General features: G+C 40.2%; 1 protein-coding gene across 4 annotated transcripts in view; it reads right to left on the bottom strand.

Moving 5' to 3' along the window:
- Positions 1-14,225, bottom strand: part of Astn2 (astrotactin 2) — a 1,041,512-nt gene that overhangs the window by 607,157 nt on the left and 420,130 nt on the right. For all 4 annotated transcript variants that reach the window (XM_026782391.1, XM_013348224.2, XM_026782390.1 and 1 more), the window contains one exon: positions 13,790-13,936. In XM_026782391.1, coding sequence (XP_026638192.1) covers positions 13,790-13,936 — 147 coding nt within the window. The remainder of the gene's footprint in view (positions 1-13,789; positions 13,937-14,225) is intronic.

Raw genomic sequence — 14,225 nt, 5'->3', positions numbered from 1 at the left:
GACTGAGGGATGACTGGAGAATTACTATAGCTCTTCCAGCAAGACGGAAGATACAGGGAGTGGTCCCAAGCACTAAAAAGTGGTAGGGGAAATGGGTGCACACCATCAGAGTGGGAGGGTTGAGCTTCACATGAGCATTAGCTGACAGAATGGAGCTGGGCAATGCTATGTATATGCATACAATCAGACCAGATGGCAAATGTCCCATCGCTCTCATCATCAGTTCTCCTGGGCATACAAAGGCAACAAAGTTGCCTCTTCCATAGTAGAGTGTCTGTTCCTTATTCATCTCTATAACCCATTTCCTTGCATTTCCACCAACCAGGTTGACCTTATTCCATCCCTGCAGCCATTCAGACAGTTTGAGACACTCTGTTTCCTCTGCCTGTGCACATTTCCCTTTTCAGCCCCTCGTGTCTGTTTCAATGCCACCTCTTCACAGTGACCTTTCCCATGATAAACAGCAAGCTCAATCTCTCTTCTTCCTCCTTGGTTTAATTCCATTCATATCTGCTTAACCTGCCAGCACTGTTTACTTTGCCACTCTAAAAATCTGCTTCAATCTTTGCTCATTGAGAAAATAAGAATCATGAAGGCAGAATATGTTCTGCCTTCAGAAGGCCATTTTTATTACCTCATGACACATACAGAACATAGAATATTTAACATGTCAGCATGTTCTGATCGATTAGATAAGGTATTAGGGGTAAAGTGTCTTCCATACTGTCTGACATTTTGGAAACACAAGATGAATTTTACCAGCTGTATTATTATTATTATTTCTTACAATTATTGTTCTTATTCTCTCATATATTACAATCTGATCATGCTTTTCCTCCTTTCCTTCTATCAGTCTTCCCTCCATTTCCACTCTGCTCCAGAATCCACACTCTACTATCTCCCCTCAGGAGGGAGCAGGCCTCCCAGGGACAGCAACCAAACATGCATAATATGCCACATTTAGACCAGGTACATACATACCATCACATCAAGGCTGGACGAGGTAACCCAGTAGGAGGAAAATGGTCCCATAGATACGCAAAAGAGTCAGTGTCAGTGACCACCCCACTCTCACTGTTAGGAATCCCACAGGAACACCAAGAACTCAGCTATAACCCATTAGTTTTTATTATGAATACTGATCAAGAAGTTTACTTAGATTCCTAGTAGTGAGTGGTTCTCTGTGGGGGAGGGGTAGAAATTTGGGGATTGAAAATGAGGGCAGAGATTTCCAAATGCAAGCAATATCTTTTCAGTGACTCTGAAATAAGTACAACTTAGTATGTTCCTGTGCCTACATGGTGTCTTGTCTGCCTACACAGGGTAAGCATGGGCCGTGACGAAACCATGTGGTCCTAAGGGTGCAGGCAACAGGTCAATTGAAGAGACGCTGAAGGTAATTCTCCTTTGCTCAATCCATTCTTATCTCACCCTCAAACACGCTCTTTCAGGGAGAAGCCACAGTGTTCTCTTCACATTCTATGTTGTCTAAGAAGCTTCCCAGGACAGCCTAAGTAGGAACAGGAACATCATTAGCTCTCTTCTGTCTTGTCCTTTCAGAGCTTTGAAATTGTGAAGCTTACGTTTCCTTGGCTCATAAATATTTGGGGTCTGAAAGTGAAGTTCGAATAGTGACTGTAATCACAGTAGTGCTACTGAATATTTCAGACCTTTTGGATTTTATTTATTATCTTGAATGGGAAAAGGATCTAAATATATAACTGTTATTATCAACTGCACACTGGAAAAAATACGATGGTTATAGAAGAGTAAAAAAGAATCCTTGCTGGAAGGTAGTACATTTGGAGCACGATAACAGTCTATAAGAAAACATCACCAGCCTTGGAATTTAAATATATAAGAAGCATTGGGGGTTGAGAGCAAGGATGCCTGTTTTTTCTGCAAAGTCATAGAACATTGTCTTTAGATGTCACACATGAGCTGCAGGGGAAGGACCATGTGTGGCTGGAGTGGAGGCGCTAGAAGACTGATGCAGGAAAGAAATAGTATTTTCAAGAGATAAAAAGAGAACCCAAGCCTTCAGAAAACATCTGGCATATATAGCTGGAGTGTGTGAAGTCTTATGTGGGGAATAATCACAGATGAGAGTTGAATACAGCTTCTTGTTATAATCGTCTATAACCTAGGAAATCGCCAAGCCCTCCATGTGCCCTCACCCTGTGCCCATCTGCTTCCTTTTAAGGTGGCAGAAGTTACCATTTTTAATTGATTCCATATTTCAAATATGACATCAGGTCCCCAGGCCTCCTTTTAGGCTTCTTTTTCTAATGCCAGTCCAGCATCCAGCCCATTAATGTTGCATTTAAGTATTTTCAGGAAATACCCATCTCTGGAAGCTTCATATTCTTGAGTCAGGCCAGCACCTGTGTAGGTGCAGAGGCCTCTCTCCATCCTCCACCTTGGCCCACATAATGTGGTAAGATAAAACTGCAACTGTTCAGGCATTCAGCAGAGCAGCCTTCAGATAGCTGACAAATTAATTTTGCTCACATAGTACAGTGACATCTTTTACTAATAATTTTCACGCAGATAGGGCTTTAAAGGTCCCAATACTGTGTGTTCTTCAGAGCTGCTTACATTTTTTTCCTTGTCGTGCTTCCGCTCATTTCCTTCAAATGTGGTCAAGGGGTTGGATCTGATTCTTGATCTCATATCAGGAAGACGGTGCATGAGTGGAATCAATAACAGCTGGCGTCCACATGTAGGCATGGCCCTGGCAGCTAGTAGCCATCCGTTCTCCACAATGACACTCCAAATTCTGGTGCATCTGAATCTTCTTTTTTAGGAAGATGAGGCTGGAGTTAGGATTTGAATCCGCAGACTCTGGCATTTGGGCTCTAGCTTTTGCCTACCACACCTCAGAGCCCACAAAAGGGACTTATTCCATCTGCCTTCCTCTTCCTTTGGATAAACATTTTCAATGCGGGCGATGGAATCCAAGGACCCGTGCATGGTCCATAAGCACAGTGCCACCATCAGCCTTCATTTGGGTTTCTTACATTGATATATGTTTCTCACATCGGTGTTCTGGCCCTCATGGATTCCAGAATGCTCATCAGCTGTGACACTAGTCCCTCTGGACGTCCAAGTGTAACCAGTGGCTGTTTCCTTGTTACAGCTCTAGCTATTTAGGACTCCCTCACTGTCATTCTCATTTCTGATGCCTTCGTTCAGACCTTATCATACACAGCAAAACAGCAGCGACCCTCACAGAACTGCTCCTGAAACTGTATAGGCTCAAGCCCTTTTCCCAGTGTTCAGTTAGTTCGTTGACCTTAGGAATTTGAGGCTTTGTGTAAATCAGTCACCTCTCTGACATCAAAGCAACATCATCAGAAACAATTTCATACATATTGAGTGTGTGTGTGTGTGTGTGTGTGTGTGTGTGTGTGTGTGTGCGCACGCGCGTTTGTGTGCCGGATGCAAGACACATATCTAATAAGTGGGACAATATGGATTTGAACCTTATTAATGGAATTTTTACTCTCTATTTCATGTTCTCCTCATCATCCCGCCCATCTTTAGTCCTTGGCACATTAAGCTTCTTCCAGAATTTGAATCTGGATCCTGAGTTCAGCAAATGTCAGCTTCACATCTGAAAGTATGCATTCACTGATGAAATTGAAACAAAGGAAGGCATAAACAGGACATCACAGGTAGCCAATGACACAGACAAGTTCGGCTCATGATGCCTGGGGCATTAGCAGAGATTCCAGAAGTTACCAACAGCTTCTGGGAACACCAAGGGTGAACAGCTGCAGACATATTTGCTTTAGATTCCCAGAGGGGCCTGCTAAGGAAGAAAGCTAAATAGCAAGGCTTTGCTGGGTATTGAGTGCTGGGTGGGGGATGCACCGGTTGTAATTATTCCTCTCATCTCATAATCTTCCTTCTGGAAAACTGCATTCTTCTTCCTCTCATACTCTCACTGGCACCAAAGATGCTGCAGATCCCTTGGCATCTGGAGCTGAGAGTTAGAGATGGAGATATAGCTGCCCCACCACGGCCACTTCCCACCACTTTCCTTTGCATCCAGACAGCCTTGGGAGTTTGCATTCCCCAGAGAAACTTGGCAGTGATCCTTCTAAGCTTTCTTCAAATGGCAACTTGTGGGCTGTGGGAAGTTTGCTCAGCTGCCTCTGCTCTCAGCATCTACACCCAGGGACTGTATCACTACACAGATTGGCTGGCACCAGCTTGAAGATACATGACTAGAGACACTGACATGATACTAATAGATCTTACTCCTCACAGCATAAATGGGTATTTTTAAGTTGACCCAGAAGTGTGCATATTTATGGGGTACAGTGCAATACTTTAACACATGCAAGCTTGTGTATTGATTAACTCAGGGATGATATTTCAGTATATCCCTCACCAAAAACATTGATCATTTCTTTTGATTTGCAAACAGCTTCTCTTTTCTGAAAATAGAATAAATTATTGATAACCATGTCACCACAGTATGTTATAGGACACCAGTGTATAACCCTCCCCTTTAATGGCATTTTTATATCTAATGAACAATCTTTTCTTTTTATTCTGTCTCCCCTCTCCACACTCCAGAGCCCAGCATTGTACTCTCTTCAACACAATCTAGCTTCTGTATGAGTGGGGACATATGTGTCTGTCTTTCCTTACCTGGATTATTCTATATTATTCTATATGTTATAATATCCTGGAGGTTTCAAACACTGGTATTTTTTCCACTTTCAAAATGTTCAAAAGGTAGCATATTTACAATAAAGAAAGCAAGGTCTAAAGAAGTAGAGATTCACCTAGAGTCATGAAATACTAATGGAGGACGAGACTTGAGGTTATTTTAGTGATTGAGTGATCTTTTAAGCAAATTCTAGCCATGTTAATGTGAATGATTCTTTCTGCATGTGTGACACTGAGTGAGTTAAATTACATCCTTATTCTCACATGACCTATGTATGTTCAAACAGTCCTTACAATATAATGAGTGGCCATAGTTCATTAGGTAATCTAACTAATTGGGGAAATGCTTTGCAAAGCATTGCGCACAGGAAAGGGCATTCAACAACAGCTCTGTTAATGATTCGGCTTATTGGTTGCTGTTGTTATTGCAATTATGAGGACATTTTCACATAAGGTTCCCACAAATGCAGAGAATAGTGTCTTATTCCCTTACTGTGAAGTGTGCCAACAACTACAACCCACTAGGGAAGCATCTTCAGTTTGAGGACCTAGCTTGGGCAACATATTCTGAACACCTTTCTTCAGCAACGTCAATCATTCATAGCTTACAGTCTTTAGTTATCCCTCATCTGCTTCTTCACAGCATCCAGTAAGACACCATTATAGGACATCCACACTTTAGTTCATCTTGTCACTAAATTGGGAGATACAAGAAGTTTCATCTTACCTATCTCTACATCCCTAGAATACGAGCAGGTCCCAGAGAAGATGATATGCGAAAAACGTGCTGACCATAGGGCAACTAGTGGAAAGCAGAGGAAAGGAAAGAGGAAAGAAAATGAAAAGCACTATGCACTAAACTGTCAGAATAAAGTAAAAGTACTCTTCAAGAATTTAAGTACTTAGTTTATTTTTTCTAGTTGAGAGAAAGTGAGCTCTCTAGCACGGTTCCTTTACTTCACTAGCTTTATGTAGGAAACTCTATGCACACAAACTCTAGTTCAAGCCTTGTGTTGTCTTTATAAATAGGAAAAGGATCAACAAGTAACAAGAAGAGGCAAACCCTGCCATTATTGTATTCGTTTGTAAAGTTGGCAGCGAGATTCAAAACCATAGGAGGGTGGAAGCCTTCTCTCAGCTGAGGGTCCTAGCATTGTGTTTAGACACGGTACCTGGAGCTTGCAGTGGTAGTATAATACAGCAGAGGTCTCGTAGAAAGGAGGCAGAAGGGTCTAGATATCACCTCTTTGCATGCTGCATAGCTTGTTTGAACTTGCTGTGTCACTTCTACATTCTAATCCAGCCCCCACTCACATCATTTGTGAACTTCAAGCTACGATGGTACAATATCCACCTAGAGGAACTCGAGCTCCATCTCACGGGAACTCCCAACCTCCACTCTGTCCTTGCAGTCTAAAAGAAATGAAGCCTTACATTTAAAACAACAGGAGAGACTAATGAGATAAAATTGAATCTTACTATCCTTTGTAACCAGCCTCTGCCCCCACTTCCTGGGAACAGAGTTTTGAACTCAGTCTGCTCTCAAAACACAGAAATTAGTCTCTAATTGTGGACGTCAAACACAGTTTTCCCCTTTGTGAGGAACAAAATTAGTACCAATTTATTCTGGTTGGAAGCCAAGCTAATATCTTAAGATAGAGTGCCATTAAAACTCTCAATCCCACTGGCTGTTGTGATAGCTCTAAAGCCTTGCACATGTGCAGCGGCTTAGAAAGGTTTCCCAAGTTTGTTCTTTCCCAGGCCCCTTGTCGCATTTAACCTGGGGATCGGTTACTATTTAAAGAAGAAATGGCTTGAAGCATATTTTTTCCTTCTACATTTATTTTTTTGAATTTAGGCTTTCTTAATGAAGAGGTTTGGGGGGAAATGATTCTACTTTAGGGGGCAGCCACAGTTCCTAGCATTGGTGCCAAGCCGTTGCTGAGCAAGTTGCTCATTAAATATAAGAATAAGAGAGAAGTGAAAAAGCTTTCACAGTTTGTAATTATATTACCAGTTTCATTACACATCTCATTTGAATTCTGACTGGAACCTAGCCTTGCCTTCTGCCTGCACTTGCTCACGTACAGTTATTAAGTCTGGGTTGGAGTTCAACTTCTTCTTCCTGGTTTCAGCATACTAATATGGTTTATTGGTATTTCATTGCCTGCTCCCCCATGGGCATTCTGAATATCAGCTCAATTTATATTTTCTCCTCTTTCTGGACTCTGAGATAATGCTTGTTTCATTTTTGTGTCAGCGTTGGGGTGTGAATTTGATTGGAGTTGCTTATCTTTGGGATGAGTACAGAAACTGTGGGGAGGGAAGTCAGCCACAGGGGGCAGCTTTGGAGTTCTGGCACTATTATTCGTGGTGTTGTATCTTCTCAGGACATCTGGATCTACCCGCCATCTGTTACTTGCCTCATTCTTTGAAAAGGTACTGTTTATTATATATTTGCCATGTCAGAGTGTCCATTAGGCACTATAATACACTGGGGACATGAATACCCTGCTTCCCTCGCTCAAGAAAAATTTTAACTCTATCCATTATAGACACTTCATTTTTTTCCCACTAGGCAAATGTTTCAGGGAAAGAGAAAACTGTTCTAGGTAATGTTCTAAGTGCTAACCACAATGTATAGAACAAATATCTGATATAATCTGCAGTCAAGTAGAACAGACTGATACTAATCAAATAGTTGTGCAATTACAAATAGAAGAATACCTCTAATAAAGGAAAACAGTTGGGTGGAAGGGGGCACTTCTAAAAGGATCTATAGAAGACTGGGCAGAGAAGGGAAATTAATCACAGCTGAATAAATGTGATAAATGGGAGAAGTGGAGAGGGCAACACCTGCGAAACACCTGGGGTAGACGTCCAGAAGCATTCGAGAATAGGCATCTAAGGGTTGGAAGAGCATCTCAGTCTTGATAACAAAGCACAATGGAAGCCACTGAATGGTTTTATGGAAAGCATAACTTCTTGTGATTTTTCTTAAAATATAATCATTTTAAGTTTCAAAAAATTGAAGTGAGGAGTCTTGTTTTAATGCAGTAGAAGAAAAGTTAGAGAAATGCAGCCACTTCAGTGCTATACAAGCTGCAGTTCCGAGAGAGACTGTGAAGCCCTTTGAAAAGGAAAACATAGGTGCATGAACTACTCAAAGACAGCAATAGCATCTTGGGGGTATGTAGTGAAGGTGTTATTGAGAAAGAAGAAAGATCATCCGGGCTTAGAAATGGGAGGAGGGCAAATCATTGAAGTGCGGAGGATTGCTCCTCACATAGAATAATGAACAGGCCAGGTTCTGGAGAGCAGCAGACAGAAATAAGACAGTCCACTTGTCTTAACAACATTAAGTGTGTGCCGATGAGTTAAGAATGAAAAAAACCAAGGGCCACACTGTGCAGCACCTCCACCAATTAACCCGCCCCATGATGTTTCTTTGAACACCTGTGATTAATGTTGAACATTTTAAAACAAAGCCTGGGATGAGTCCAAAGAGCAGGGTGCCTGAAGAACGCGTCTCTGAAATAAACTGCCTGGCAGCTTGGGGCTAAGCAGTCACTTTCAGTATGGTGTAATTTTCCCTTCTAAGGCCTGAAAATACTCCTCCCATGTATTCAAATTACTACAAACTAGCTCTGCAGCCAATTTTGAACCTCATTCTTCATTAAAGGCACAAAGCCGTGTATTAGGTTAGTCTCCTGGGTTGAAAGACAAGAAGGAGGTGTGGGAAGCAGATAACTGCAGACAGGATTCACTGTGAACAAATGTGTGTTCAAAACATCCACAGCGTGGCATATTAATAAACTAGGGCCTCCTGATATGAGGGCATTTATACTTGATTTTCCAGGCTCAGAAAGAATTATCAGAATTTAAATGACTCAGTCATAAGTAACAGAGGAGACTTGACAACCCTCTTACTTCAATCAACAAGATGAGGTTAATAGTTTAAATTTACCTGAATAAAAATAACCATTTTAACAAAAGCATATTTCTACAATAGTCATATATATATGTAGCTTTGTTGATATATAGCCTGTCTCCCTCTGTGTGTGTGAGTCTCTCTCTCTCTCTCTCTCTCTCTCTCTCTCTTCCTGCGTGTGTGTATATATCTATGTGTGTGTTGCATGGCATGCATATGCACAAGAGCTAAATTCATGACTGGTTAGAAAACTATTCAAGACACACTCTGTCTCTGCAGTGCCAACTCTTCAGAATTTTACATTATTTCTAAGTCTCATCAAAGAATGGGTGCCAATCGTGGATGGAATATTAAAGATGAAATAAAAATATTATAAAAACCTTAAAAATGAAGCTCTTTGAGAATTTAGATTCTGACAAAATAGTTATCAATGAAACTAAATATATGCTTTACCCAACTCATGCCTTCTCCTCACATCCATGATTTCACAGAATGGGGGTCATCTGTCCTCCCAGGTTTTTTGTGAAGATGGGGACTCACTAGCTTGCAATGACCCCCTTCTAATATTAGAAAGTATTGTCAAAACTATTAGTATTGATATGACTTATTGAGCCATTAGGTCTTAGGTACCCAGCTAAGAGCTTTATGAGAATTATTTCATTTATTCTGCATGGTAATTCCATGTGGTAAGTAAGCCACTATTCTCAATTTATAGATAATGAAACTAAAGCTTCAGAAGTTTAGGAAGTGGGCACCAAGTCACACAGTTAACAGCAGAGGAAGACATTTCCAAAGCAAGGCTCCACATTCCACACTCTAGTTTAGCCTTTCGAGGTCTCCAAAACCTTGTCCTTTCAACAAGATTAATCACTATTGAGATTCATTTCTGGAACTGTGGTTAAAGCAGAATTAAGCTTTCATATTTTCTTTCCTTCTATATAGTTTTTCTTCACTTTAACCTTTATTTTTCCAGGTATGCTAAATGAATATGATAAATTCTGCCTCATAATTTTAGTTCATGAGTTAAATGAAGATGTCTAAATAAGTAAGTTGTATACAATAAGGTATACAACAGATGTATTCAATAATTTTAGCCTCCCTTATAATACACAGCAAATCCTAGGTCATGAAACCTGTGTTAGACTGGAACTATGTCACATAATTAATCTAAATAGATCATTCATTCACATGAAGTCTCTTTTATTGGCTTTCTATATTGAGTGGAAATAGCCTGACTTAGAACGGGTATTTCTAGGGATGGATTTCAATATTACCTGATAACTATTTGTCAATTGTACATAGCAGTATTGATGAGGCTTAGACTCTTTGTTATTAGGGAAAATACATCATCCAACTTAATGGCAGAAAACTCACATCGTATTTAGTGCTGTGCAAAACTACTGGAGTTAGTTATGCTCTCAGACAGAACCACCTACGGGACACTGATAAGTGAAGAGGAAATGAAAATGCTTTATGAAGACTCCAGGAGGCCTCAAGGAGTGGCTACAGGTGTTGCATGGAAAGAAAGTCAGACTTACAGAGATACTGGAATATAGTATGGTTTGGAAAGAAAGTCTCACCAAAAGACTCATGTGTTGCATATATAGTCCCCAAATGGTACATACCATCATTAAAATGGAGAGTGGATAATGACCATTCTCCTGGAATCAAATGACCCATAACTGCAACACATCTTAGCGGCATTATTGGGAGGTCAGGTACAGTTGGAAGAAATAAGTCACTGGGTGGGGAGTACCCCTTCCAAGGATGCATATTACCCCTTCTGCTCTGTTTACTCTCTAGTTGACCCAAGATGAGCACTTTTCATCTACCACACTTTTCTTCTATGATGTTATAACTTTGCTAGAGGCATGAAGAAATAGAGGCAGGTGCTCATGAATGGGAATTCTGAAACTATGAGCCGCAAAACATTTCTCATCTTTTAAGTTGTTTACCTGAGGCATTCATTGGTTATGATCATGGAAAAATAACATATATCATATCTCTCAAAATTCCATTGAGACACCACAAAGGCCTCATAAATATGAGCGTCTGCCTGCAGAGTCTGATTAACTAGTTCCTAGGGGTTATTAGACATGTACAGATGACTTATAGATAGCAGCTAGAGAAAAATGCTGTATTTGGCAAGCCTATATACAGATTTATACATTGTTTCAGTGTGTGCTTAGCCAACAAAAGCTACTAGTAGCCCCGACAGAGTCGGGAGGAGGGGGGAAGGGTAAGAGTTGTCAAAGGCTTGGACAGCAACTGTGTCAGTATTGATTGCTCTTGCTGGCTGGACTCTGGACAAGTGCTATGTCATTTTGACCTTTTCCCCATAATGGGCAGAAAGCATCAAGTATAACTATAAAGAAACACAAGGTCAGAATTCATTTTCTTCTGAAGACGGGACACATTAGTCAGTCTCATCTAATACTTCAATCCTGTGGACGGCTCAGAGAATACGGTGGATTGAGAGAGAAAGGGCCAACACATTGGAAGTTTGGAGTCCAGGGGGACAGTGAAAAGGGATGAAAGCTGCCATAGCAATATGGTCCTTAGGAGATCAGGTTTCTACTGGAGTTTCTTAGAGCTAACACGAGCTGCTCTCCTGACAGGCCTCAATGTGGTTTCTTCCCCCACATACCCAGTCATTTTAAGGAAACTATATGTAATCATATATATAAATAACTAAATAAATTTAATATTTATATTAATATTATATTTAATATTTAACATTATAAAATATTATTTAACTTTACACCCTCTATCTGTATTTACGTAGTTAAGATAGATCATTGTGCATTTCTGACTGTCAGTGCAAAATGATGACAGTGGCTCATGAGAATACGCAGAGTCACCGCATCCTCCTGCTGTGTAACAGCCTACTTTCTCTAGGAGCTAGAGCAGTACCCTGCCCCACTACACAAACAAATGATCTTTTCTAGACTCTTCTCTACTCCAAAGAAGACTGGCTTTATTAATGAGTCTCTGTTCCTTCTGTGTCAGCCATGGATAGTAAGGACCGTGTTGGACTAGTATTGAAAGGATAAGATGAGCAACATAATCAGAGATACGAGGACTTGAAGTCAAACTGGGCAACCAGACACAACGTCTTCCTCTTGACTTAAAGTGCTACTTGAACTTAGTATTCCCATAGACCCTGAGAAGATGGATGACCATGGTGTGTTCCTCTTTTGAATTCGGAAATTCACTTCCATATGGTAGGAAGATACATCCCAGTTTCCGAATTATCTTTAATTTCTGCCTATAGAGGCTGTATTGTAGTTTGACCACCAAAATTTTCTACATCATCTTAAGGTATCATTTTATTTTCCTGTTCTCCAGATATAGGCTGTGTAAAAATTTGCCAACCACCAGAAGAAGTAGGTGTCACCCTCATAGTATCCCTATGAGTCAAATAAAACTATCACCCCAATTTTGTACATACAAAAGCCCAGTCAAAGAAGGCAAAGGTAACAAACATTTGATTTAAGGTCTGTATCATTTTTATCTCTGTGATCTTAGCCACTGAACTTTTTACCCCAGCATTGTACAAGTTAGTCTCTGATGACCAACATCTCGACATATGTGCAAATCAATAACTAAAGCTCGGGTACCTCTGTCTCTTAAAATATAGCAGCTAGTGAATGGTGCCTGGTGAGCGACAGTGAGTGTGTGGAGCTAGTGGAAGGCCACTCACAGTAGTATGAATTTTCACTGTAGCTTTATCCAGCTAATATTTGTCCTTACAATCCTTCCATCTTAATTTTGTAGCCAAACATGGACTCTGGCAATTCATCTAGCCCTGAACTCTGTGAACTTAATTCCCTATATTTTCTTGTGAATTGTTTCTTTTATCTCCTTTTGCCTGTTTATCTGCCTGCAGATCTCTCCCCTATCTCTCTGACACACAAACACACACACACACACACACACACACACAAACACACACTCACACACAGAGTCTTATAAGGACATATGATTCAATAGGGATGAAACACGAGGTTTGTATACAGATTAGAAAAAAAAACCTGGTGCTCTGAATGTGTACCGTGACAAGTTTACACTATCTTCAAAGTAATTTAGTTCTATGTATAGTAAAAGTATGAAGAATTAAGTTGATTTGGAGATGGAGGAGAGTTCATTGTGCACACTCCATGTCCTGCATAATTATTAGCTACAAATTATTCTAGACAAAGAGAAACAATGTCTTCAGTTTGTCTTTAGTTGTCTATACAGTGTTGAGTCCACCAAGCTCCAGTGGATAATTTCAAACCCATGATCAAAAATATGTCCTTGGCTGAACTCGATGGTCACAAAACAAACAGATGTGATTGTGCAGCAGGAACTTGTATGGGGACAGGAGCTGTCACTGGTGGGAAGTGAGAGTGACCAGAATACAGAGTAAATGAGTATGAAGATGTCAAATAACATGTTTTAAATATTAAGGACCAAAATGCAAAATTAGTAGCATACTCACAAATATCTTTTTAAAGTAAGCATGCACAGCTGTAATAGCAAGACGAGGAGAAAGGTTTGGGAAGTAGGTGCCGGCACAACCCACTGGAGGAAACAAATTCCATGGATGTCTTTCGAGGGCACTTTAGCAATAGACATCGAGCATCTTAATCAGTTCCTTGGACACATTTTGCTAATGACCATGGTGACTACAGTGTCTCATTAATTCAGTTTAATTGGGTGAAGAATAAATGGTATAATTTTGCAAGATACTTTTTATAGAGAACAAAATATGAGTATTCCCTAAACCACTAAAAAATTCTAATAAAAATCATGCAGTTTTCCTTGTCATAAGCTTTTAATTACCTAATACCCTTTAGGGGGCATTTTAAATTTGAAACAGGATTGAGTTTGATCAAACTCTTAAGATTTTCTTAAGGAATCCATTCCTTCTTCACTCATATTTTTGAATCTTCCTTTAGCTAATAAACCTTACCTCATACATATAGTAAAAGCATACTTTAATTTAATTCTAATAATCAGGCATTTCAGTAAGCACTTATTTCAATAAGTGCTTCTTCTAGACAATGGGATGCCCCTAGTTTCTGTGCTGTAAATTAAAGAATTCCGGGGTTGTGCCATGAATGGTGATATTGACGACTGGGATATAGGGTGACAGGAAGTTATAGGTCATTTTCAATGTTGGACTCTTACCATCTGCAATGAAGTGCTCAGGCACATGCAAAGTCACCTTCACAGTAAGTGGACAGGACATCTGGTTGCCACACACCATTGCCAAGATGCAGGAACTCACAGCAATCAGTGTCAAGGCTGTCTTGTTCACTGGGCTTTTCAATAAACCTGGAAAAGAAATATACAAAGATATAACTTTATCCTGTGAGTATATGGGGATAGTGCAGAGGTAAGTGATCCTATAGTTCTCTAGTGTGGATATTAATCAAGAGGAAAAGGAAAAAAAAAGGGAAGGAGTAAGGGAAGGCCGAAGGGAGGGAGGGGTAAAGAGAGGGGAAGAAAAGAAGACATGAAATTGGGATGAGGCTTTCATAGGTTTGTGGGTTAATGTCAGGGTCTTCTATTTGATTCCATTGGTCGACTTCTCTGTTTTTATGCCAATACCAAGCTGTTTTCA

This window comes from Microtus ochrogaster, chromosome 10, assembly GCF_000317375.1.
Source record: "Microtus ochrogaster isolate Prairie Vole_2 chromosome 10, MicOch1.0, whole genome shotgun sequence".
Taxonomy (NCBI): Eukaryota; Metazoa; Chordata; class Mammalia; order Rodentia; family Cricetidae; genus Microtus; species Microtus ochrogaster.
The sequence above is the reverse complement of the archived record's forward strand: the minus strand, read 5'-3'. Positions and strand labels throughout refer to the sequence as shown.